A 25231-nucleotide genomic window follows, 5' to 3' on the forward strand; every position below is an offset into this window, starting at 1 on the left:
TGTTCACCGGGAAGAGAAACACTGAGGTGATAAGAAGAGGAACGGGGATCACTAGACAGAGCCCTGTCTACCCTCAGCCAACCCCCCACCCCCCAGGCTACGACCGCAACTACCTGCAACACGTGTCCATCCACCTACTGTCAAGTTCCCTGAACTGTAGAAGAATGAGCCCTAACCTCCAAAGTCCAGTCCTGTCCCTGCCTGCTCAATAACCCTAGATGTCCGGCAAAAGACCAAGGCTTAAACCCCCTCCTGCACCGCTCACCTCCTGACTCCAGCTGTCGGCCTTCCAGCACCCTCCCTCAGCCTCCCCTGTAGGCCCCCACCCAAGCTCCCTGCCTGCCACCATCCCCCACCTCACCCTAACATCTTCGCCCACCCACCCTGGGGGGTTCCCCAAGCCCCAGGCCTTGCTCCAACTTGACCCTACTCCTATCACAAGAGAGTACCCCGGCCCCAGCCTCGCCCTCCGCAATCACCGCCAGCAGGCACTGACCTACGGGGCCCCCCACTGTGACCCTCGCCTGGCCCTGACCCACGCCCTCGGCAGAGACCCTCCCCTGGCCGACCCTGACCCACAACCCACGCTGGGACCCCTAACCCACGCCCTTCCACTCCAAGCTGACGCTGCCCCCAGCGTCCCGGAGACAACACTCCGCGGCCGCACCCGCGCTGCCGACCCGGGGCCTCACCTTCGGCCAGGACCCGCCGCACCCGCAGCCGCAGCTCGCCCAGTTCCACCGTCTGCCCCACGAAATCACTCTGGTCGCGGCCGGAAGCACCGCCCAGGGAGCCTGGACCCGCCAAGAAGTCGAGCGCCGACTGCAGCAGCGACATGGCGGTGGCTGCGCCGCACCCCGCGGCAGCCGGAGTGGTCGGGCTCGGGCTCCGGCTCCCTCGCCGTCCGGGTCAGCTCAGTAACCGCCGGCCCGGAGCTGCACCATCTTCCGCCCCGACGCCGTGACGTACTCGCGCGTGAGGACGCGTCGCGTCAGGCGGCGTCGGGGCCCAGCCCCGTCCCCTTCGCCGCGGCCTCGCTTCCTGGCTGCGCGCTCCGGCGCGGAGGTCTGACGGAGACAGCGCGTGCGCGGCGTCGCCGGGCTTGTGACGAACTTCCGGTTATCAAGCTCCCGGCCGGGCTGACTCCAGCGGAGGCGCGCGGAGCGGTCGCCGCGGCGATTCCCGCCCAGGTAGTTCAGCGCCCCAGCCCAACTCCCGGTACCGTTCCCCACATGGTCTGTTTTGTGGGAGGCTCCTTCTCAGGTGTCTTCGATTTAAGCGCTTCGCCATCCTCTGGGTGGAGTCAGCCTCCCGTTTGCTGTTAGCGCCGCGTTTGCGAATGGGTTCGCGAATTTTTCTCTCAGTTGGCTAAGGAGCAAGGAGTTAGCGTGCGTTAAGCTATCAATAAATACTTGCTTTTTGTCTCATGGAGGTCGGAGTTTCCTGTGACGCTTAGCGACTAAGCTTGGCAGCCCCCTCCCAGCAGCCAGGCAGGCAGTTGGCAAGGGAAACGCTGCTGCAATGCCTTGTCTTCCGAGAAAGCCAGGGTCTGGGCGGTGGAGTGACCAATAGTGGGAACTGTGGGCTAGAAAACCTTCGTCCTGGGCAACCACAGCACTGCAGAGACTGCCCTGTGACCCTCAAGGTTCGTTCGCACCCTGACATTTTCCAAGGCAAAAGCAAGTCCTCATGAACCACTTGGAAGGGTTCATAATGCCCAACCATTTGGAGATGAAAAGGTGACGTTCCTTCTAGGATAATGAGGAAATGGCTCACAGACAGTGCATTTTTAGTTTTTGGCCCACACAGTATTTGGGGGTTGGGAGTGGGTAGCAGGAGGTGAATTAGTTGCTGTCATTTAAAGACTGATGCCAGGCGCTGTGGCTCACGCCTGTAATCCCGGTACTTTGGGAGGCCGAGGCGGGCGGATCACCTGAGGTCAGGAGTTTCAGACCAGCCTGGTCAACATGGTGAAACCCCGTCTCTACTAAAAATACAAAAATTAGCTGAGCGTGGTGGCAGGTGCCTGTAATCCCAGCTACTCGGGAGACTGAGGCAGGAGAATCGCTTGAACCCAGGAGGTGGTCGCCACTGCACTCCAGCCTGAGACTCCGCCTCAAAAAAAAAAAAAAAATAATAATAATAATCATTGAAAGTCCTGAACGTTAAAAACCTAGTTTTCCAGCTTCTGTGGAAAAATCAAACCTGTCAATATTGGACCCCAAATGATGTGTGTTACCAGTTACCTAGAGCGGTCCCTCCAGGTAAGACACAGTCGTTTGCCTGACCAGATTGGCTCACGTATGTTACCTGCCTGGTTCCTATAGTAATTTGAGGTTGCAACCCTTTCCATAGAGTTATTTGTTCTCAAACTCAAAAATGGATTCTAAAGCTCAAATCAGCCTCTTAGCCGTCCCAGAAGCTAACATCTGTTATCTTTATCATTAAAAGATAATAGACTGAGCTCACTGGAACACTTACCTATTTTATGGAATGAAGCGTTACATGTAGCCAAATGAGATCTTTAAAAATACATGTAACAAAAATAACAGTAGCAATAGCTTAGCTTATGCACTGATTCATTGCTTGCAACATCCTTTTCTGTAAGGGTTCATTGTAATGGTCCTAAAGCATCTTTGTGAAGAAAGCACAGTAAAATTAACCCCCTTTATTTTTGGGATGAGAAAATAATGCTCAACAATGCCATTACTTGGCCAGGGTCAACAAGTGATACGGCTAAAATTCAATACAAGTTCTGGCTTTTCCAGCCAACGCATTTGTCTGGTGGGCTGTGGAATAGAAGGATTGAGAGATCAGGAAAGAATCCCTGCTGGAGACAGACATCTGGGCATCCTCAGCATAGAGGTGGCAGTTGGCTGTAGGAGCTGAAGAGAGGACCAACAGAGATGGTGTACTAGACATAAAGAGGTTAGAATCTTCAGAGAATAGACAGCTTGTGGAGAAAGGGCAGCCAGTGAAGGAGGAAGAAAACCAAGAGAGTGTTGTCACAGAGCCAAGGAACAAGGATGTGCAGGGCAGAGAATGCAGTTAAGTGTCGAATGCTGCTTAAAAGTCAAGTAGAAAAAGAAATGGAAGATATGTGTAGATTTATTCACAATGGATCACTGGTCATCTCACCAAGAATAGCTTCACTGGAGTAATGAGGTGGAAGCTACATATCACCATAGTAGAGGAATGAAGAGATGATGAAGTAGAGATGGCAAGTGGAGATAAGACGTTTGTCTGTGGAGGAGAATGTGAACAACTTTAGGCCAACAAATTCAGCATCCTTAGCTTAGAGAGCTAGAAGGATGATGAGATGTTTTAAGAGGAGAGATTCTTGAGCAGCCTAAAGCTGATGGAAGGGAGAGAAGGTTTGCTGGTACAGAAAAAAGAGGAGTAATAACATAATTCTATCTTAATGAGATATCTTCTATCTCTTACAACATAGGAGGGGAATGGCATCCAAAGCATAGGTAGGGATACTTGCTTTGGACATAGGAAAAACACTTAGGAAGAAAAATGGGCTGCAGTTGCAGGTGACCTTATGTATTTATTGGAATGAAGGTGAAGGAATTCTCTAATGGCTTCTGTTTTCATTGGGAATGAGGAAGGAAAAGCTTCAACTGAAAGTGAGAGGGGAAGTAGGAATCCCAAGATTTAAGCAGTGTCAAAAAGATATAAAATAGCTGTTATGAAAAACCTAGCGAACACTGGAAAGCATGATAGCGTTCAAGCACTCATTTGGAGGCCATGAACTTACACTGGCATGACCTGGGATTGGCTGGACATTTCTAAACCTTGTCATCACTTTGGAAACCAGAGTCGGACTCCTTATCTTACAAATATTTCTGGAGCACCTTTATTTATCGGCGTTGAAGTAGATGCTGTGGTAATACCATCTTAACCCGAATATCTATCTCCGTATCTCATGTGAACTCTCGGATGTTTGTTCTGAGATACCGCTACGTATATAAACATGTATATACCCAAAACTGAATTTATAGTCTTAATCCCCATACCTGATTTCCAAAATTTCATAGCAAAGAGGATTACAAGAGATTAAGAGGATCATTTTATAATGATGAAGGGATGAATTCATCAAAAAGACTTGATGATCTTAAACATTTATGCACCTAATAACAAAGCTCTAAAATACACAAAGCATAAACTAATAGCTCCAAGGAGAGAGAAATATCACAATTGTAGTTGGAGATTGATGTAGTTGGAGAATATTCTTTCTCAATAAATAGAGAATAAATGGATAGATACCCAGAAAATCACTAAAGATATAGGAGACTTGACATGACTGTCAGTCAACTTGACCTAATTAATGTTTATGGAACACTCCCCACAATAACAGCAGAATACACAATTTTTCAAGTGCATTAAAACATTAACTGAGCCTGATCATATTCTGGTCTATTAAACAAGTATGTTAGCTGACCAGAATGATATTGAATATTAAAGTAGAAATTAGTAATGGATTGGAAAATCCTTTCAATATTTGGAACCTGAATAACTCACTTTCATTTTTTGTATTTTTTTTTTTTTTTTTTTTGAGACGGAGTCTCGCTCTGTCACCCAGGCTGGACTGCAGTGGCCGGATCTCAGCTCACTGCAAGCTCCGCCTCCCGGGTTCCCGCCATTCTCCTGCCTCAGCCTCCCGAGTAGCTGGGACTACAGGCGCCCGCCACCTCGCCCGGCTAGTTTTTTTTTTGTATTTCTTAATAGAGACGGGGTTTCACCGTGTTAGCCAGGATGGTCTCGATCTCCTGACCTCGTGATCCGCCCGTCTCGGCCTCCCAAAGTGCTGGGATTACAGGCCTGAGCCACCGCGCCCGGCCTTGTATATTTTTTAAACTCATTTTTAAATAACTCATGGTGGCCGGGCGCGGTGGCTCACGCCTGTAATCCCAGCACTTTGGGAGGCTGAGGTGGGTGGATCACGAGGTCAGGAGATCGAGACCACCCTGGCTAACACGGTGAAACCCTGTCTCTACTAAAAATGCAAAAAATTAGCCAGGCGTGGCGGCGGGCGCCTGTAGTCCCAGCTACTTGGGAGGCTGAGGCAGGAGAATGGCGTGAACCCTGGAGGCAGAGCTTGCAGTGAGCCGAGATCGCCCCACTGCACTCCAGCCTGGGCGACAGAGCGAGACTCCTTCTCAAAAAAATAAATAAATAAATAAATAACTCATGGTTCAAAGAAGAAATCAAAAAGGAAATTAGAAAGTATTTTGAGAGGCCAGGCGCAGTGGCTCAAGCCTGTAATCCCAGCACTTTGGGAGGCCGAGACGGGCGGATCACGAGGTCAGGAGATCAAGACCATCCTGGCTAACACGGTGAAACCCCGTCTCTACTAAAAAATAAAAAAAAAACTAGCCGGGCGAGGTGGCGGGCGCCTGTAGTCCCAGCTACTCGGGAGGCTGAGGCAGGAGAATGGCATGAACCCAGGAGGCGGAGTTTGCAGTGAATTGAGATCTGGCCACTGCACTCCAGCCTGGGCGGCAGAGCGAGACTCCATCTCAAAAAAAAAAAGAAAAAAAAAAAAAAAGTATTTTGAACAGGATGAAAATGAAAATGCAGCATTTAAAACTGGTGGGATGCTGCTAAAACAGTATTAAAAGATAGATCTCAAATCAGTGACCTCAGCAGTCACCTTAAGAAACTAGAAAAGTAGGCCGGGCATGGTGGCTCACTTTGGCAGGCCAAGGCAGGCCGATCACTTGAGGTCGGAAGTTCGAGACCAGCCTGGCCAACATGGTGAAACCCCATCTGTACTAAAAATACAAAAATTAGCTGGGTGTAGCAGTGCACGCCTGTAGTTCCGGCTACTTGGAAGCCTGAGGCAGGAGAATCACTTGAACCCGGGAGGTGGAGATTGCAGCAAGCTGAGACTCTGTCACACACACACACACAAAAAAAAAAAAACAGAAAAGTAAGAGAAAGTGAAACCCAAAGTGAATATAAGAAGGCAGATAATAAGTATCAGAGTGGAATTCAAACAAATAGATAACAAAAGCAATAAAGAAAATCAGGGAAACCAAAAGCTGATTCTTTGAGATTAATAAAATTGAAAAATCTTTGGCCAGATTGAACAAGAAAAAGACAAGACACGAATTACCAATATGAGGAATGAGAGATGACGTCACTACTGAAAGGATAATCAGGGACTATTATTTTTTATTTTTATTTTTATTTTTTGAGACGGAGTCTCACTCTGTCGCCCAGGCTGGAGTGCAGTGGCCGGATCTCAGCTCACTGCAAGCTCCGCCTCCCGGGTTTACGCCATTCTCCGGCCTCAGCCTCCCGAGTAGCTGGGACTACAGGCGCCCGCCACCTCGCCCAGCTAGTTGTTTTGTATTTTTTAGTAGAGACGGGGTTTCACCATGTTAGCCAGGATGGTCTCGATCTCCTGACCTCGTGATCCGCCCGTCTCGGCCTCCCAAAGTGCTGGGATTACAGGATCCGCCCGTCTCGGCCTCCCAAAGTGCTGGGATTACACCGCGCCCGGCCAGGGACTATTATTAAGAACTTCAGGCCAACAAATTCAGCAGCTTACACTAAACGAACAAATTCCTGGAAAGCATAAACCAGTTAAGCTCATTTAAGAAGAAATTGTGTTGGGCCGGGCACAGTGGCTCATGCCTGTAATCCCAGCACTTTGGGATGCCAAGGCAGGTGGATCACAAGGTCAGGAGATTGAGACCATCCTGGCCAAGATGGTGAAACCCCGTCTCTACTTAAAAAAAAACACACAAAAATTATCTGTGCATGGTGGCGTGTGCCTGAAATCCCAGCTACTTGGGAGGCTGAGGCAGGAGAATCACTTGAACCAGGGAGTCGGAGGTTGCAGTGGGCCCAGATTGAGCCACTGCACTCCAATCTGGCGACAGAGTGGGACTTTGTCTCAAAAGAAAACATATTGTATGAAAGGATGAAAGAGGCCCTGACATGCATACAGTTAAGGTATTGCAACATACTTTGTGGTATCTAACCATCTTTATTTTATTTTTTTTGAGGGGATGAGTACCTCATTCTTCGTGATGTGATTATTACACGTTGCATGCTTGTATCAGAACATGTACCCCATGAATATATACACCTACTATATACCTACAAAAATTAAAAATTTAAATGCTTTTTAAAAAGAAGGAAATAGACAACCTAAATAGCTCTATGTCTATTAAAGTATTGAATTTATAGTTGACAAATCTTCCCTTAAAGAAGACTCCAGACTTGGCTGGGCACAGTAGCTCATACCTGTAATCCCAGCACTTTGGGAGGCCGAGGCAGGTGGATCACCTGAGGTCAGGAGTTCAAGACAAGCCTGGCCAACATGGTGAAACCTCATTTCTACTAAAAATACAAAAATTACCCGGCATGGTGGTAGGTGCCTGTAATCCCCGCTACTTGGGAGGCTGAGTCAGGAGAACCACTTGGACCCAGGACGTAGAGGTTGCAGTAGGCTGAAACTGTGCCATTGCACTCCAACCTGGACAACAAGAGCAAAACTCGGTCTCAAAAAAAGACTCCAAACTTAGATAACTTTACTGGGAATTCTACTAAACACTGAAGGAAGAAATAATACCAGTTCTATACAAACTCAGAAAGTTGAAGGAAGGAATTATTTCCCAACTCATGTTTCCTAACAGCATTATTCTGATACCAGAACTCCACAAAGACATTACTAGAAAACTACAGGATAATATCTCTTGTGAACATAGACACGAAGATGCATTTAAAACGTTGATTAGCAAATTGAATCCAACACTATATACAGAAAGGATAACATACCATGACCAAGTGGGATATCCCAAGAGGGCAAAGTTGGCTTAGCATTTGAAAGTGTATCAATGTAATTCACACTCTTGAGAATGAAAAAATAAAATGGATCATCTCAATAGATACAGAGAAGCATTTGACAGAACCCAACATCCATTACTGATTTAAAAAAAAAACAAAACTCAGCAAACTGGGAGTAAAATGAAACTTCCTCAACCCAGTAAGGGCGTCTGTGAAAAACCTGTAGCCAGCATCATATGAAATAATAAAAGACTGAATGTTTTCCCCCTAAGACCAGGAACAAGCCAAGGCTGGCTGTCTGATCTCACCACCTCTGTTCAACATTGTACTAGAAATTCTAGCCAATGTGATGAGGCAAGAAAAAGAGGGCCGGGGCCAGGCACAGTGGCTCACATCTATAATCCCAGCGCTTTGGAAGGCCGAGGCAGGCAGGTCACCTGAGGTCAGGAGTTTGAGATCAGTCTGGCCAACACGGTGAAACCCCATCTCTACTAAAAACACAAAAATTAGCTGGGCGTGGTGGCACATGCCTGTAATCCCAGCTACTCTGGAGGCTGAGGCAGGAGAATCACTTGAACCTTGGAGGTGGAGGTTGCAGTGAGCTGAAATCGCACCACTGCAACTCCACCCTGGACAACAGAGTGAGACTCGGTCTCTAAAAAAAAAGAAAAAAAATCAGAATCTATAAAAAGAGCTACTCATGAGTTTAGCAGGGTTGCAGGATACAAGATAAATATGCAAAAATCAATTCTATTTCTACATATTAGCAATAAATATTGGAAGTTGAAATTAGAGACATTTACAATAGCATCAAAAAGTCTGAAATACTTGGGATAAATGTGAAAAAAGATGTGCAAGACTTATATGCTGAAAACTACAAAAAAATTGCTGAGAGAAATTAAAGCCCATAATCAATGGAGAGATATGCCATACTCATAAACTGGGAGATTCAACAGTGCAGTTCTCAAATTGACCTGTAGATTCAATGTAAACCAGTCAAATTCCCAGCAGACTACGAGAATTTGACACATAGATTCTAAAATTTACTTGGCTCTGCAAAGGAGCGAGAATAGCCAATACAAGTTTGAACAAGGACAAGATAAAATTGTATGATTTGCGTTACCTAATTTAAACCCTTGAAGCTACAGTAATCAAAACTGTGGTGGCTGGGTGTAGAGGTATGTGCCTGTAGTCGCAGCAACTCAGCAGGTTGAGGCGGGAGGATCCCTTGAGCCTGGGAGTTTGAATCTAGCCTGGGCAACAGTGTGGAGTTGATATAAAGATAGCTAAGTAGGTAAATAGAAGAGTCCAGAAATTGGCCCACAGGTGTCTATGGTCAACTGATTTTTTATAAAGGTGCAAAAGTAGTTCATTGGAGAAAGAATAATTGTTTCAACAAATGATGGTGGAAAAATTGGATATTCATGTGTTGAGAAAAAGAAACCTTGGGCCGGGTGCAGTGGCTCACGCCTGTAATCCCAGCACTTTGGGAGGCCGAGGTGGGGGCAGATCATTTGAGGTCAGGAGTTCGAGACCAGCCTGACCAACGTGGTGAAACCCCATCTCTACTAAAAATACAAAAATCAGCTGGGCTTGGGGGTGAGTGCCTGTAATCCCAGCTACTCAGGAGGCTGAGGCAGCAGAATTGCTTAAACCCAGGAGGCGGAGGTTTCAGTGAGCTGGGATGGTGTCACTGCACTCCAGCCTGAGCAGTAGAGTGACACTCCACCTCAAAAAAAAAAAAAAAAAAAGGAAACTTAATCCATACCTAGCATTATACATAAAAGTTAACTCAAAATCATAAATCTAAATGTGAGATCTACAACTGTAAAACTTACGGAAGATAATCTATGAAATGTTCTGTGAGATTTTTAGCCATGACCCCAAAAGCATTATCCATAAAGGAAACAGATAAACTGGATGTCATCAATATGAAGAACTATATAATACACTGTTGAAAATGGTCCATGCGAGCAATCAGTGAATAAATAAACTGATAAATCCATAATATAGGCTGTCATTCAATAATAAAAAGATAAGCTATCAAGCAACAACAAGACTTGAAGGAAGCTTAAATGCATATTGCTCAATGAAGCCAATGTGAAAAGGTTCCATACTATATGATTCTAACTATAGAACATTCTGGAAAAGGCAAAATTGTGACGACAGTAAAAAGAGCAGTAGGCTAGGCGCAGTGGCTCACACCTGTAATCCCAGCACTTTCAGAGGCCAAGGCGGACGGATCAACTGAGGTCTGGAGTTCGAGACCAGCCTGGCCAACATGTTGAAGCCCCACCTTTACTAAAAATACAAAATTAGCCGGGCATGGTGGCACATGCCTGTAATCCCAGCTACTCAGGAGGCTGAGACAGGAGAATCACTTGAACCTGGGAGTTGGAGGTTGCAGTGAGCCGAGATCACACCATTGCACTCCAGCCTGGGCAACAAGAATGAAACTCGATCTCCAAAAAAAAAAAAAAAAAAATAGTAGTTGCTAGGGGTTCAGGAAGAAAGAGGGAGGGTGGAGCACCAGAGATTTTTAGGGTGTTTAAACTATTCTGTGTGATACTGTTTTGGTGAAAACAAGTCATTTTCCATTTGTCAAAACCCATAGAATACAGCACAGAGTGAAGCCTAATGTAAACTATGGACTTAGGTTAATTGTAATGTGTGAATATTCACTTGTCAATTGTGTCGAATGTGCCACAGTAATGTAAGATGTTAATAATAGGAGAAAGGGAGGCCGGTGACAGTGGCTCACACCTGTAATCCCAGCATTTTGGGAGGCCAAGGTGGGCGGATCACGAGGTCAGGAGTTTGAGACCGGCCTGACCAACATGGTGAAACCCTGTCTTTACTAAAAATACAAAAATTAGCCGGGCATGGTGCTGTGTGCCTGTAATCCCAGCTACTCAGGAGGCTGAGGCAGGAGAGTCGCTTGAACCCAGGAGTCAGAGGTTGCAGTGAGCCGAGATTGTGCCCACTGCACTCCAGCCTGGGTGACAGAGTGAGACTCTGTCTCAAAATAATAATGATAGGAGAAAGGGGAAGGGGGGATGTGAAGGTGTATAAAAGAACTCTGGGCCGGGTGCAGTGGCTCATGCCTGTAATCCCAACACTTTGGGAGGCCAAGGTGGGCAGATCACAAGGTCAGGAGTTCAAGACCATCCTGGCCAATATGGTGAAACCCCATCTCTACTAAACATACAAAAATTAGCTGGGCATTATGACACAGTCACCTGTAATTCCAGCTACTTAGGAGGCTGACGCAGGAGAATCATTTGAACCCGGGAGGCGGAGGTTGCAGTGAGCCGAGATCGTGCCATTGCACTCCAGCCTGGGCAACAAGAGTGAAACTCTGTACTTGCTGCTCAATTTTTCTTTTTTTTCTTGAGACGGAGTCTCACTCTATCTATAAATTTTTAGTAGAGGTAGGGTTTCATGCTGGCCAGGCTGGCCTTGAACTCCTGACATCAGGTGATCTGCCCACCTTGGCCTCCCAAAGTACTGGGATTACAGAGGTGAGCCACCATGCCTGGCCTCTGCTCAGTTTTTCTATAAACCTAAAACGGCTTAAAGAAAAAGTCAATTTTGGCCAGGCGTGGTGGCTCACGTCTATAATCCCAGCTACTTGGGCGGCCGAGGCAGGAGAATTGCTTGAGCCCAGCCTGGACCACATAGACCCCATGTTTTTATAAAAAAGGGGGGGAAAAAAAAAAAAAGAATATTTTGTCAAGCTCAATGTCATGAAATGATTTTCTCCGCATTATCTTGTAAGAGTTTTGTAGTTTTAACTCTTACATTTATGTCATTGATCCATTTCAAGTTAATTTTTGTATGTGTATTAGGTTGAGTCCGAATTCATTCATTTGCATGTGGATATTCAGTTGTCCCAACACCATTTGTGAAAAATACTTTTCTTTTCCCATTGAGTGGTCTTGGCATCCTTGTCAAAATCAGTTAACCATAAACGTGGGGGTTTATTTCTGAACTATATTCCATTGGTCTGTGTCTTTATGCTGTCTTGACTGCTGTAACTTTGTACTAAGTTTTGAAATCAGGAAGTGTGAGTGCTCCCAATTTTGTTCTTTTTCAAGATTATTTTGGCCATTATAGGTTCCTTGAATTTTCTGGTTTTTTTTTTTTTTCTTTTTGAGACAGAGTCTCACTCTGTCCCCCAGGATGGAGTACAGTGGTGTGATCTCAGCTCACCGCAACCTTCGCCTCCCAAATTCAAGCGATTCTCTTGCTTCAGCCTCCTGAGTTGCTGGGACTACAGGCACACACCACCACGTCCAGCTAATTTTTGTATTTTTAGTAGAGATGGGGTTTTGCCATTTTGGCCAGGCTGGTCTCAAACCCTGCTCACCTCAGGTGATCCACCTGCCTCTGCCTCCCAAAATGCTGGGATTACAGGTGTGAGCCACTGCACCCAGCCAAAATTCAGAACTTCTGTTCTCCTAAAGACTGGTAAGAGAGTGAAAAGACAAGCCACAGACTGCAAGAAAATATTTCCAAATTATATATCTTGCAGGATTTTTAACTAGAATATAAAGAACTCTCAAAACTCAATGACATCACAAACAACTCAGTAAACCAGCAAAGATTCTAAGACACTTCACTGTGAAAGCTGTACAGATAAAAGTAGAGAAATTAGTCAGTAGAGACTGACTAGTCTCTAGAGTCAGTAGAGAAATAGCAAATTAAAACCACAATGAGACACCCCTACACAAGTTATTAGAATGACTAAAATAAGTTAATTGAATTACTGATATTTATTGCTATTATTTTTTTTTCCTAGATGGAGTCTTACTCTGTCGCCCAGGCTGGAGTGCAGTGGCACAATCTCAGCTCACTGCAACCTCCACTTTCTGGGATCAAGCAATTCTCCTGCCTCAGCTTCCCAAGTAGCTGGGATTAAAAGCGCCCACCACCATGCCTGGGTATTTTTTTTTGCGTGTTTTTAGTAGAGATCAGGTTTCACCGTGTTGGCCAGGCTGGTCTCGAGCTCCTGACCTTGTGATCTGTGGAGTCTCACTCTGTTGCCCAGGCTGAAGTGCAGTGGCACGATCCCAGCTCACGGCAAACTCCGCCTCCTGGGTTTAAGCAATTCTCCTGCCTCAGCCTCCCGAGTAGCTGAGACTAAAGGCACTTGCCCCCATGCCCAGCTAATTTTTGTATTAGTAGAGACGGGGTTTCACCATGTTGGTCAGGCTGGTCTCAAACTGCTGACCTCAAGTGATCCGCCTGCCTCGGCCTCCCAAAGTGCTGGGATTACAGGCGTGAGCCACCGCGCCTGGCTAATTTTTGTATTTTTATAGAGATGGGGTTTCATCATGGTCAGGCTGGTCTCAAACTCCTGACCTCAGGTGATCTGCCCGCCTTGTCCTCCCAAAGTGCTGAGATTACAGGCGTGAGCCACTACGCCCAGTGAATTGTTTTTCTAAGCCGTGCCAAACCGAGTACCAGAGGAGATGAGCAAGTGCAGGTCTCACGCCCCGCTGGTGGGAATGCAGGTGGTGCAGCCGCCTCGGCAAATCATCTGGCGGTTTCTCATGAAGTAAACGTGTCCTTATGATACGGCCTGGCAAAACTGCTCCAAGGCATTTACCCAAAAGTCATGAAAACATGTTTACACAAATGCCTGTGTGCAAATGTTTATATACAGTGGCTTTATTCATAATTGTGCAGAATGAAACAATACACATGTTTTTCAGCTGGTGAGTGGATCCACAAACTGAGGTGTGTCCATGCAGTGAAATTACCACACAGCAACCAAAGAAGTGTGTTACTGATACTCCCAGCACCACAAAGGGGTCTTGAAAGAAGCTAGACTCAAAATCTCTGTAGGGTGCGATTCTGTTTATACAACATTCTAAAAAAGGCAAAATTGGTCAGGCACAGTGGCTCATACCTGTAATCCCAGCATTTGGGGAGGCCAAGGTGGGTGGATCACTTGAGGTCAGGAGTTCGAGACCAGCCTGAGAATCATGGTGCAACCCTGTCTGTACTAAGAATACAAATATTAGCCATGCGTGGTGGCGGGTGCCTGTAATCCCAGCTGCTTGGGAGGCTGAGGCACAAGAATCGCTTGAACCCAGGAGGTGGAGGTTGCAGCGAGCTGCGATCGTGCCAGTGCACTCCAGCCTGGGCGACAGAGCGAGACTCTGTCTCAAAAAAATAAATAAATTAAATAAATAAATGAAGCAAAATTACAGTAACAGAAAACAGATCAGTGATTGCAGGGCTTGGGGTTGGGGAAGCTTGAACACAAAGATGCTGTTTGAGGATAGAACAGTTTGCTGGATTGTGGCTAGCTGTGGTTACGTGCCTGTGTGCGTTCTAGGTGAGAAATCTCCTGGGCGTAGAGCGAAAGCCCCCACCTGCTCCCCGCCCCTCCCTGCCTGGGTCCATGCAGTGCTGCCTGGAAGTTGGCAAACATTGTTCTTATTTGTGGTTTTCATTTCTTACCGTATATGTGTGTCTAATTAAGAAGATAGATGGTTGTTGTATGTGTCCATTGTTTCCATAAATGGTATGATAGTATGTTTTTGCAACTTGATTTTTTTGTTTTAACATTTTGTTTCATAGTTTTATACTTGTAGATCTGTTTTAACGTTCTGATAGTTTACGTCATGGTTTGATGATTTCTCCCTTACTAGTCAGAATGTGTTTTAGTTTTATTGTTAAAACACACCAGGCTGGCTCGGTGGCTCTTGCCTGTAATCCAAGCACTTTGGGAGGCTGAGGCAAGGAGATTGCTTGAGCCCAGGAGTTCAAGATCAGCCTGGGCAACATGATGAAACCCCCGTCTCTACAAAAAATACAAAAATTAGCCAGGCGTGGTGGTGCATGCCTGTGGTCCCAGCAACACAGGAGGCTGAGGTGGGAGGATCACTTGAGCCTAGGAGGTCGAGGCTGTAGTGAGCCTTGATTATGCCACTGCCCTCCAGCCTGGGCAACAGACTAAGACCCTGTCTCAAAAAGAAAAAAAAAAAAACTACGTGTTGCCTCAGTGCAGACCCTAGGCAGCCTCTTGTGGCAGTGAGACTTCCAGGAATGGACCCTTCGAGGACGTGGCTCTCCACTTTACTAACCGTTGCTAAACTGTCGCTGAAGCACACATGTCGGTTTACATGCCGGACTCAGTTTCTGTTTCCCCAGGTCCCTGCCTTCTCTGTCTCCTCACTCTCCTCACTCCCCACCGTTCATTCCTGCCTCGGTTTCCATTTCCCCAGGTGCCCGCCTTCTCTCTCCCCGCTGATTGTTCCAGCCTCGGTTTCTGTTTTCCCCAGGTCCCCGCCCTCCCCATCGCCTCACTCCTGCCGGCGCCCCCCCCCACCCCCCCATGCCTGGCCTCTCACCATTTCATTTGCACCTCCTGGATCTCCCTGATTGCTGGTGAAGTGGATTGTCTTGTGTGTTTGTTTTGCCCGGCTGGAAACTGCAGTGAGCCTCCTCCGTCCATTCTCTGGGGTGGGTCTTCTTTGTTTTTGTGCATCTCGCCTTGGTGTAAGCAGCACATCCCTTTTCCCGAGGACCCTGTAGCTGACCACGCATCTCAGCCCCCTGATGCCCTTGGCCAAGTAAACAGCACCCCTTCAGAGTAAAACCTGGGGGCCCTGCCTTGTCACCTCCCGCTGGCGCTGAAGGGCTCTCCCCAACACCCTTCCTGAAGAGGCCTCCTCCCCTTAAATGGTGGAGAGCCGGACCTGTCCTGCCCCCTGCTGCTCCTCTCCTCCTTCCCGGGTGCCACTCCCTTGGACCACTCCCACATTTCCAAGTAGTACAGAAATTACTTCTGCTGCTAACACTGCTCGATCAGAGGAACCTGTGAAGGCTGCATCTCCAGCCTGACTCCTTCCATCCCCGGAGCTCCCCTGCCCTGAGACAGCCTCGGTCCCTCTGCTGTGTCCCGGGAAACCAGCCCGAAGCAAGCACTCACTGTTCCTCAGGAATGTGCTCTGACCCACCTTCTTCACCAGAGGAAGGACCGGGTGGGCTCTCCCTTCTCCGTCACCCCCCACCGCGGCCCCTGATACTCTTAGGAGCTGCTTTCCCACATGCTGTGTGTCTCCTGGGATGCCAGACCTTCGTCACCCCCTCCCAGGTCATAGCAGCCCTTCTGACTGGCGTCCTTGGCACACTCTGCCCTCTTCCCTGCTCCAGGGGCGCCTCAGGTGGGGCTCAGCCAACATGGAGCCCTCTGGCCCCATCCTCTGTTTGGGGAACTCATCTCAGTGTGCCCAGCCTCCACCTCGGGTGCAGGGTGAAATCCACAGTGCCCGGTTGGCACAAGGCTGCCCAGCACCGTGCACCATGGCGCCTGCAGCCACAACTCAAGTTCTGTCTCCGTGAGGCGCTGGGATCTCTTCTGTCCAGAGCACTCTCCACCTGGCATCGCGTTCATCTTCCCAGACGCATCTCTGATGTTAAAAATGCTTGGGGAGTGCTGTGCTGGGCCACAGCTGTGGCATGTGCCAAGTGTGCGCCCAACCCAGGCTCCCACAGGCGGACTGGAGTGCCTGCCCTGGTGCTAAGTTTGGCTTCGTATGGCTACAGACGAAGGGCCTTGGTTTCCCCAAAGGTCACCAAGGGGGAGTGCAGCCCGTGTAGGAAACAGCCCCAGGCACGTGTGCATGGGCACCAAGACCAAGGGAGAGCTCTCGGGAGAGCGCAGCCCCTGTGGGAAACAGACAGCCCCAGGCACGTGTGCACGGCTAGCGCGGAGACCAAGGGAGAGCGCTGCGGAGACCAAGGGAGAGCGCTGCGGAGACCAAGGGAGAGCGCGGCCCCTGTAGGAAACAGACAGCCCCAGGCACGCATGCACAGTGCTGAGACCAAGGGAGAGTGCAGCCCCTGTAGGAAATAGCCCTAGGCACGCGTGCACGGGCAAGGGCCCCGCAGGGTGCTGTGTTCCTCTTGCACGTTTAGGTCGGCCATGGGGTCGGCGATCTCAGTGCCTTTCCTTGTGTCTCCCATTCCCTGAGGAGAAACTGAGGCCTGGTTCACCCAGATCAATGTTCACCAGTAACAGGGCTGGGCATGGCATCTGTTGTTGGCCTCAGCCTGGAGGCTGAAAATTTGAGGGGCACCTGGGAGAGGACAGAGCAGCATGGACCCTTCCCCTGCTCAGCAGTGGCCAAGCCCCCCCATACCAGTCCCTGTCCCTGCAGCAGGGCTGAGGCTGCATGGCTGATCTCCAGGAGCACCCACAGGCACACTCAGACCTGCCTTTCCTCCCAGGCTCCTGTGACTGCCAGGCAGCGTCTCCACCATGTCCCAGCCCCAGACCCCAGAGCAGGCACTGGACACACTGGGGGACTGCCCGCCGGGCAGAAGAGACGAGGACGCTGGGGAGGGGATCCAGTGCTCCCAACGCATGCTCAACTTCAGTGACGCCCTGCTGTCCATCATCGCCACCGTCATGGTCTGTATGGGGCCCCTGCTCAGGCCTGCCCCACCCCAAGCCCCTGGAGGCACTGCCCAGCTCACCTCAGACCTGTCCAGGTCTTGCCAGCAGCCTTGGGTCCCCCATCTCCTCGGGCAGCTCGGGGGGCCCAGCACTGCCTTGGAGTCCCCAGTACCGCCACACCCAGCCCAACCAGCGTCTCTCGCTTCCTTCTGTCTCTCTGCCTCCTCAGATCCTGCCTGTGACCCACACGGAGATCTCCCCGGAACAGGTAACAGGGCAGGCTGTGCTCTGCGTGGTGTGGCCCTGAGGAGACCCAGGGTCCCTGAGGCCCGACCTGGCACAAGGAGCTGACCCTGCACCCCTTGAAGCTTCTGAGGCTTAGGAGGCAGAGGCGGGAGGCGGGGGCCTCCTTAAAAAAGGAGGGGGTCAGCAAGTCCTGCTCAGCCTGTGCCCACCCTGGCAGAGGTCCTGGCTTCCTGGGAGGGCAGGAGACTGGGCTCCTACGGCTCTGTTTCTGAGCTTAGTGGACAAAGGCAGCGCCCTGGAAGTGAGCCAGAGGATAGGTTGGAAGAGGAAGGTTCCGGGCTGCCCCAGCAGGCCCCTTACATAGCTGCTGTGAGTAAACAGGGCTGGTGTCCCGCCTCAGCAGGGACACTCCCACCCTGGCTGCTCCTGCAGGCCTGGAGGTGAGCAGGAAGGGTTTACAAGCAGAGTTTCCGCTTACAGCCGCCTGGACTGCTTCTGAGCTAAAGAGCAACACGGCATCTTAGAAGGGGAATGACTGGAGGGCATCTGGGGCGCACACCTGCCTGGCTCGGTGTCCTCATGACAGGCTCGTGCGGCCCAAGCCTCATGGGTGCGCAAGGCACAGCAGTGACCACGTAGCCCTTCCTGGGCCAGTACTGAGGTTGGGGCTCCAGTCCTGACTCGTGAGCTGAGCCTGGGGAAGGCTGGGAAGTCATAGGAGCTGCTGAGAGTTCGGCTTTCTCAGCCATGTGAAGGGGATGACGAGACTTTTCACAGGGTTTTCACGAGAAGTAGAAACGCAGGTGGAGCCTGGCCCAGTCTGCAGGCACCAGCAGACAGCAAGCAGCACAGGCACTGGGACCCTGGGGCCGCTCCTGCCCTCCCTAGGGGGCAGCGGCTCAGGAAAGCTGCGTCCCCACCGAGGCCCATGGGGTGGGCTTGGCCAAATGCAGTCGTGAGGTACTGGCCTTGGCTGCCCCTTTCAGAATGGGGTTGCTGAGGTACGGCCACACCCACCTGCGATGCCCATGCCAGAGGGCACATGACAGTGAAGGGCCTGGGCAGTTGAAAATAAACACCCATGAGCCTGAACCTGCTCTGATCTCTCTGCAGCCAGGGCACCTTTCTGGGACTGTGACGTTTACTGCCCTGTCTTTCCTCTGTCGTCCTAACGGGATCACAGGGAGGGTCTGAGCCTCAGAAAGTCCTGGAGAGTCAAAAGCTCATTCAGAGAACACATTTATGGGATGAGGGAAAGGCCTGACGTGTGTCCCGGGGAAGGTGCTAGAAAAGCAGACACCTCCCTCCTTGTGAGGAGACGGGAGCTCCTGGGGCTGTGCTCACTCTGATGAAAAATAAAAGACAGTTGTAACTTTGAAAACCCATGATTCGAAAAGCTAGATGGAACTCAGTAAAGAAGTGGCTGAAATACCGAGTTACTGACCCAGAGACCTGCCTGCAAGTGAAGAGCCAAGGGAAACAGTAAAGCGCTCAGTGTTCTGTTTCGAGCATTCGTGGGGAAAGCATGAAAACCTTCTCAGGGCTGGAGGGTGAGGGCCTTGTGTCGAGCGCGGCGCGGCCCCCAGTGCCTCCATGCTGACCACAGCCCCCAGGGCGGGCCACCTGTGGGATCCCTTGCAGCTTCCAGAGACCCTTTCCCGTGGCTGCTTTGGAATTGCTACCTAGGCAGTGCCAGGTGTGACCCTTCTGTGCTGTCAACCTGTGTGTCCCTCCGAAGTCCACACGCTGGACACCGCACAGGGACGGCGTTGTGGGGCAGAGCCTTTTGGAGGTGACCCAGTAATGATGGCAGAGCCTCATGGATGACATTTGTGACCTGGTGCTTTTGCCCTCCTGTCCCTTCCCACATGCAGACACCCAGAGGGCACCATCCCCGAGGCGGGGTCCTCAGCAGACACCGAGCCCCTTAAGAGCTGACCCCCCAGCAGGAACACAGCCCATAGAACTCTCTGGAGTGCACCTGTGGGTGTGGGTGTGGATCAGTGCCCCGGAGAAGGGGTGGGGGCTGGGGGTTGGGGTCTGCAGGCGCCAGGGGAGACAGACCAGCTGGAGACGGAGGCTGGACCCAGAACAGGGCACCCAGGGTCTGCTAGGGAGGCCAGGACCTTCCAAGGTGCCTCACGCGGCCCACCTGAGGGTCTCGCCCTGCCCTGGGCCAAGGCCAGCCCCCCTGCCCCCCCACCCGCATGGTGCTGTCTCGACTGCCATTCAGGGACACTCATGTCACCTGGGCTCTGACAGCAGTGCTCTTGTATTCCAGCAGTTCGACAGAAGTGTACAGAGGCTTCTGGCAACACGTATCGCAGTCTACCTGATGACCTTTCTCATCGTGACGGTGGCCTGGGCGGCACACACAAGGTGGGAGCTTCCAATGGGTCCACGGCTGCTCTTAGGGTTCCCATACCCTGCACCACATCATGCACGAGTCCCCAGGGGTGGGGGACAGCAGGTTGCCCCTCCCACCCTCATCTGCATGGGGATGGCATTACTTACCCTAGCCCCAGGGCCTGGGACAGTGCGGACGGTGCAGTAGGTAGAGGTGTGGATGGTGTAGACCATGCAGTAGGCCTAGGTGTAGATGGTGTGGACAGTGCAGTAGGCGGAGATGTGGATGGTGCAGTATGTAGATGGTGTAGACAGTGCAGTAGGCAGAGGTGTGGACGGTGCAGTAGGCGGAGGTGTAGACGGTGCAGCAGGCGGAGGTGCAGATGGTGCAGTAGGCGGAGGTGCAGACGGTGAGGTAGGAGGAGGTGTGGATGGTGGAGATGGTGTAGGTGGAAGTGCGACTGGTGCGGTATGCGGACGGTGCAGTAGGCGGAAGTGTGGACAGTGCAGTAGGCGGAGGTGTGAATGGTTCACTCAGTGCTGCCACTGCTTCTTGGCCACACGGGACCTTCCTCCTGCCTGCGAGAGCTGCCTCAAGACCAGGCTGCAGCCGGGCAGGAGAGGGCACATATGATGTGCCCCATTAACACTGGCTGGGGCGGTACACAGCCCTGTCCTCCTGGTTCTGTGCCCTGGGTACTCACCGCACTGCCTTCTCCCTGGCAAGGAGACTGTGTCTGCGGGACACGTGCTCCAGGGCTGGAGCTTCACCTTCCAGAGGAAAAGGTTCCTTAAGATCCAAGGAGAGGCCAGGCAAGGTGGCTCACGCCTATAATCCCAGCACTTTAGGAGGCCAAGGCGGGTGGATCACCTGAGGTCAGGAGTTTGAGACCAGCCTGGCCAACATGGTGACACCCCGTCTGTATGAAAAATACAAAAATTATCCGGGTGTGGTGGCACCTGCCTGTAATCCCAGCTACTAAGGAGGCTGAGGTAGGAGAATTGCTCGAACCCAGAAGGTGGAGGCTGCAGAGTGGAGATCGCACCACTGCACTCCAGCCTAGGTGACAGAGCGAGACTCTATCTCAGAAGAAAAAAAAAAGGGATCCAAGGAGAGCAGGGCCCAGTGCTGCCGGGGCCCCTGACCACCTGCCCCAGGCAGAGAGGAGCAGGAGGACACCAGAGGTGGAGCTGGGGCCGCAGGGCGGCGGGTGCTGGGAAGGCATGGGCACCTGCCTTGAAAGCACGGCTGAACGTTTTACATGACAGACGTGCTTTCAGCAAGGTGACTGTCTCTGGTGGTGACAGATGGTCCTCTTACTTAGGGGAGGGCTTTCTCTTCAGCTCCTTGTTCACAGAGCGCCTGGGAGACCCACAGCCTGACTGTGCCAGGCTCCCCATCAGCTCAGCCGTGTGAACAGGGCCAGGCCCTCCTGCCTGCCCTCGTCCACCCGAGGCCACACCCACTGTGGAATCCATGGGCAGGGCAGGGCGGGGGACTCCCGGAGGCCTGGGGGGGTGCTTCACAGATCTGCTCTGTGCATCTGCTAGGGTCACGTGGGCCTGTGTGCAGCGTCCCGACGCTCAGCAGTCACCAGTGCTGCCGTCTCCAGGGAAATGGGGTCCTTTCCTTTCTACTTTTCAGTGAAATGTGTAGCCCCAGAGTGAGCCCCTGTGTCCAGTAGCCTGAGGCCACCCTTGGGCCCCTGATGGGGTCACATAGCCCGGGTTGGGGGACTTTGGCTCGGTCAGGCCCAGCCCAGAAAGAGGCCCTAACTTCAGAGTGGATGAGGCATGGAGGTGCGCCTTTCCTGCTTCAGGAGTGGGACCGTGTGGGCTGTGCTCATTTTCCTGGTGACAGACAGTGGTCCATGTGTATTCTGTTTCTTACTGCGTGGGTGTTCTGTAGGCGTTTCCACAGGTGTAGTGTATGCAATCCCTGAATAAGCAATGGAAAAACGGGGTTTCCTTTTTTCAGAATGGTTTTTGGTCATGAGGTCTGAGGGTCGCATTCCTCAGGAGGAGGAGCTCTACCTCCACAGAGGGTGTTTCCAGAGGGCTGGGGGCCAGGCCTCTGTGCCTGGGAACAGGCAGCTCACAACCTCCTGAGGACGCCTCTCCCATGGGGCCCCAGAGGCCTCCCCTGACAACTGAGCACCTGAAGATCCTGAAAGAGCTACTGTGTCCCCAGCCCCTCGCCTGCACAATGCAGAGGCAGCAGGCACAGCCCACAAGCTCCGCGGTGGCAGGAGCGGGGGGGGGCAGGGGGACTGCTCCCAAGGTAATGCTGAGAAAGCCGCCAAAGCTACCAGGGCACGCAGTGCTCTCTAACACCAACTGTTGAGAGCAGGCTGTCAATCAGGAGGAAGTGGCGGAGATCGCCTGGACGGGGGCAGGGTGTGAATCAGGAGGAAGTGGCGGAGATCGCCTGCACAGCGGCAGGGTGTGAATCAGGAAGAAGCGGCGGAAATCGCCTGGACAGAGGCAGGGTGTGAATCAGGAAGAAGCGGTGGAGATCGCGTGGACGGGGGCAGGGTGTGAATCAGGAGGAAGTGGTGGTGATCGCCTGGACGGGGGCAGGGTGTGAATCAGGAGGAAGCGGCAGATATCGCCTGGATGGGAGCAGGGTGTGAATCAGGAGGAAGTGGCGAAGATCGCGTGGACGGGGGCAGGGTGTGAATCAGGAGGAAGTGGCGAAGATCACGTGGATGGGGGCAGGGTGTGAATCAGGAGGAAGTGGCGGAGATCGCCTGGATGGGGGCAGGGTGTGAATCAGGAGGAAGTGGCAGAGATTGCCTGGACGGGGCCAGGGTGTGAATCAGGAGGAAGTGGCGGAGATTGCCTGGACGGGGGCAGGGTGTGAATCAGGAGGAAGTGGCGAAGATCCCATGAACGGGGGCAGGGTGTGAATCAGGAGGAAGTGGCGGAGATTGCCTGGACGGGGGCAGGGTGTGAATCAGGAGGAAGTGGCAGTCGCCTGGACGGGGGCAGGGTGTGAATCAGGAGGAAGTGGCGAAGATCACGTGGACGGGGGCAGGGTGTGAATCAGGAGGAAGTGGTGGAGATCACCTGGATGGGGCAGGGTGCTTTCTAGGGAACTTCATTTCCGTCTTCGTGTTTTCCAAACTCTGTACACTAGGTAGTAGCTTATATTTGGTTAAAGTGACATCTCTTAATGATGTTTTAACCAGAAGATGCTGGAGAGAGTGTGTGTGCACTTAATGGTACTGGAACCGCATTTTATTGTCTTTTTGTCTTTTTCTTAAATGGTTTAGGTTGTTCCAAGTTGTTGGGAAAACAGACGACACACTTGCCCTGCTCAACCTGGTGAGTATTTTCCTGTCCTTTTCTGGGGAGTGACTTTGGTTTGTAATCTGGCTCTCAGGGAAGAACGGAAGGAAGCAGCCGGCCTCTCTCGTGACCTCCAGGCCACCTCGAAGCCTGGAGTCTGCCCACACCTGGGAGCTCCTTGAATGATCTTCCCCTCCCCATGGGTCGCCAGCCTGTATCTCCTCCCAGACAGAGCCAGGGTGTGGGGGACCAGGGGGCACTGGGCTGGGCACAGGTGCGGGGGACAGAGGATGAGTGCCCCCATCTGGCCCTGCAGGGTCTGGGAGCTGGACTCACACTCGCTGGCCCACCCTTCTTGGGGAGGGCCCAGGCCTGCGCCTTCCCGGAGTGGGCTGTGTCCATCCCCCTGCCCTCCTCCCCAGGCCACATCATGGCCATGATGCCCTCCCTCCCTCCAGGCCTGCATGATGACCATCACCTTCCTGCCTTACACGGTGAGCACCACCAGGCCCCTGACACCCTGAGGCTTTCCTGGGCACCACTGGATCTGACCTGTCCTCAAAAGCAGACCAGCTGGATGGCTCAGGGCCCAGGCCACAGAGTTGCAGAGAAGAGAGAAGGTTCTGGGGAGAGCAAATTCTGGGGCGAGAACATTCTGGGGCGAGAAGGTTCTGGGGAGAGCAAATTCTGGGGCGAGAACATTCTGGGGCGAGAAGGTTCTGGGGCGAGAAGGTTCTGGGGAGAGCCAGCTGTTGGGCTGCCGGGGGCTTCTTTCAGGCTGGAGGGGAGGGGAGGCAGTGGCCCTGATGAGGGACTCACTGGCGCTCCCAGCTCCCACCTGGCCCTGAGTCCACAGCCCCCTGCCCATCCCAGGCCTGTCCCTGGCATGCAGCCCCTACAGCCTCCGGCCACCCACCCTGTACTGCTCAGGCTGTGAAGGTGCCTCCAAATTCTGGCAGTGGCCGCTGGTCCGAGTGTGCGGGGCTGTGTGCCACAAGGAACTGGGGTCTGCGGAATTCTATATGAATCAGATGACATTTTGGCTTTAAAGGCCTGAGGCATTTGGTGGAGTTGGTTGGAGTAGGGGCAGTTTGGACACATCTCCCCCAGCACCCAGCTGGCCGCATCCTGTGATGGCCCCGTCGCATCTCCCATGGCGTGGGGAGGCTCGTCATGGCCCAGTTCCAGGCCCTGGGGCCCTGGAGCCTGGTAACCTAGGATTTGTTGGGGGGGGGGGGGTTGGTTTTGTTTTTATTTTAACAGTTTTCCTTAATGGTGACCTTCCCTGATGTGCCCCTGGGCATCTTCTTGTTCTGTGTGTGTGTGATCACCATCGGGGTCGTGCAGGTAGGGGGCCTGCACTGTGTGTGTGTGTGTGTGTGTGTGTGTGTGTGTGTGTGTGAGATCGCCATCAGGGTCGTGCAGGTAGGGGTCAGGGGGCCCTGCACTGTCTGTGTGTGTGTGTGTGTATGTGTGTGTGAGATCGCCATCAGGGTCGTGCAGGTAGGGGTCAGGGGGGCCTGTGCTCTGTGTGTGTGTGTGTGTGTGTGTGTGTGTGTGCACGCGTGATCGATCGCTGTTGGGTCACACAAGTAGTAGGGTGCCCGGGGCCACCTAGATGCATACGATGTGGCATGCCCAGAGCTCCCCTGCTTTCTGACCAGAGACTGGGAAGAGTGGGCCCTGAGACCCCCCACATGCAGCCCCAGGAGCCAGCAGGGGCTCCTGTTCTCTCTCCACCTCAGCCCCTGTGCCCAAAGTGTCCCGGGTACAAGCCCACCTCTACCGGCCAGGTCCTCCCCCACCCCGAGACCCCTGCATGTGTGCGTGCTGTGCAGCCCGGGGGTTGACTGGTGTGGGGGCCCTCTGCTCTCGGGGCCAGCGTCCTGCAGCTTGCTTTTTCCACAGGCACTGATTGTGGGGTACGCATTTCACTTCCCGCACCTGCTGAGCCCGCAGATCCAGTGCTCCGTCCACAGGGCTCGGTACCGACAACACGTCCTGGGCATCGTCCTCCAAGGCCCAGCCCTGTGCTTTGCAGCGGCCATCTTCTCTCTCTTCTTTGTCCCCTTGGTAAGTGCTGGGACAGCCCCCTGGGGCCCGGGCAGGAACGGGGGCCACCGTAGG

General features: G+C 52.0%; 2 protein-coding genes across 9 annotated transcripts in view; one reads left to right on the forward strand and one right to left on the reverse strand.

Moving 5' to 3' along the window:
- GAK (cyclin G associated kinase) overlaps positions 1-1035 on the reverse strand; it is an 82502-nt gene extending 81467 nt beyond the window's left edge. For both annotated transcript variants that reach the window (XM_025386779.1, XM_025386778.1), the window contains exon 1: positions 693-1035. In XM_025386779.1, coding sequence (XP_025242564.1) covers positions 693-837 — 145 coding nt within the window. In that variant the 5' untranslated portion in view covers positions 838-1035. The remainder of the gene's footprint in view (positions 1-692) is intronic.
- Positions 1036-1037: 2 nt separating this feature from the next.
- The window catches only part of TMEM175 (transmembrane protein 175), a 33361-nt gene continuing 9167 nt past the window's right edge, over positions 1038-25231 (forward strand). The window contains exons 1-8 of one of the 7 annotated variants that reach the window (XM_025386790.1): positions 1038-1190; positions 17053-17236; positions 17451-17489; positions 19749-19846; positions 23089-23140; positions 23563-23598; positions 24368-24451; positions 25013-25177. In XM_025386790.1, coding sequence (XP_025242575.1) covers positions 17084-17236; positions 17451-17489; positions 19749-19846; positions 23089-23140; positions 23563-23598; positions 24368-24451; positions 25013-25177 — 627 coding nt within the window. In that variant the 5' untranslated portion in view covers positions 1038-1190; positions 17053-17083. Of the gene's footprint in view, positions 1191-17052; positions 17237-17450; positions 17490-17807; positions 17908-19748; positions 19847-23088; positions 23141-23526; positions 23599-24367; positions 24452-25012; positions 25178-25231 lie in introns of those variants that run through there. The other 6 variants (XM_025386791.1, XM_025386792.1, XM_025386795.1 and 3 more) reach the window with 6 other exon arrangements.

Source organism: Theropithecus gelada, chromosome 5 (assembly GCF_003255815.1).
Source record: "Theropithecus gelada isolate Dixy chromosome 5, Tgel_1.0, whole genome shotgun sequence".
Taxonomy (NCBI): Eukaryota; Metazoa; Chordata; class Mammalia; order Primates; family Cercopithecidae; genus Theropithecus; species Theropithecus gelada.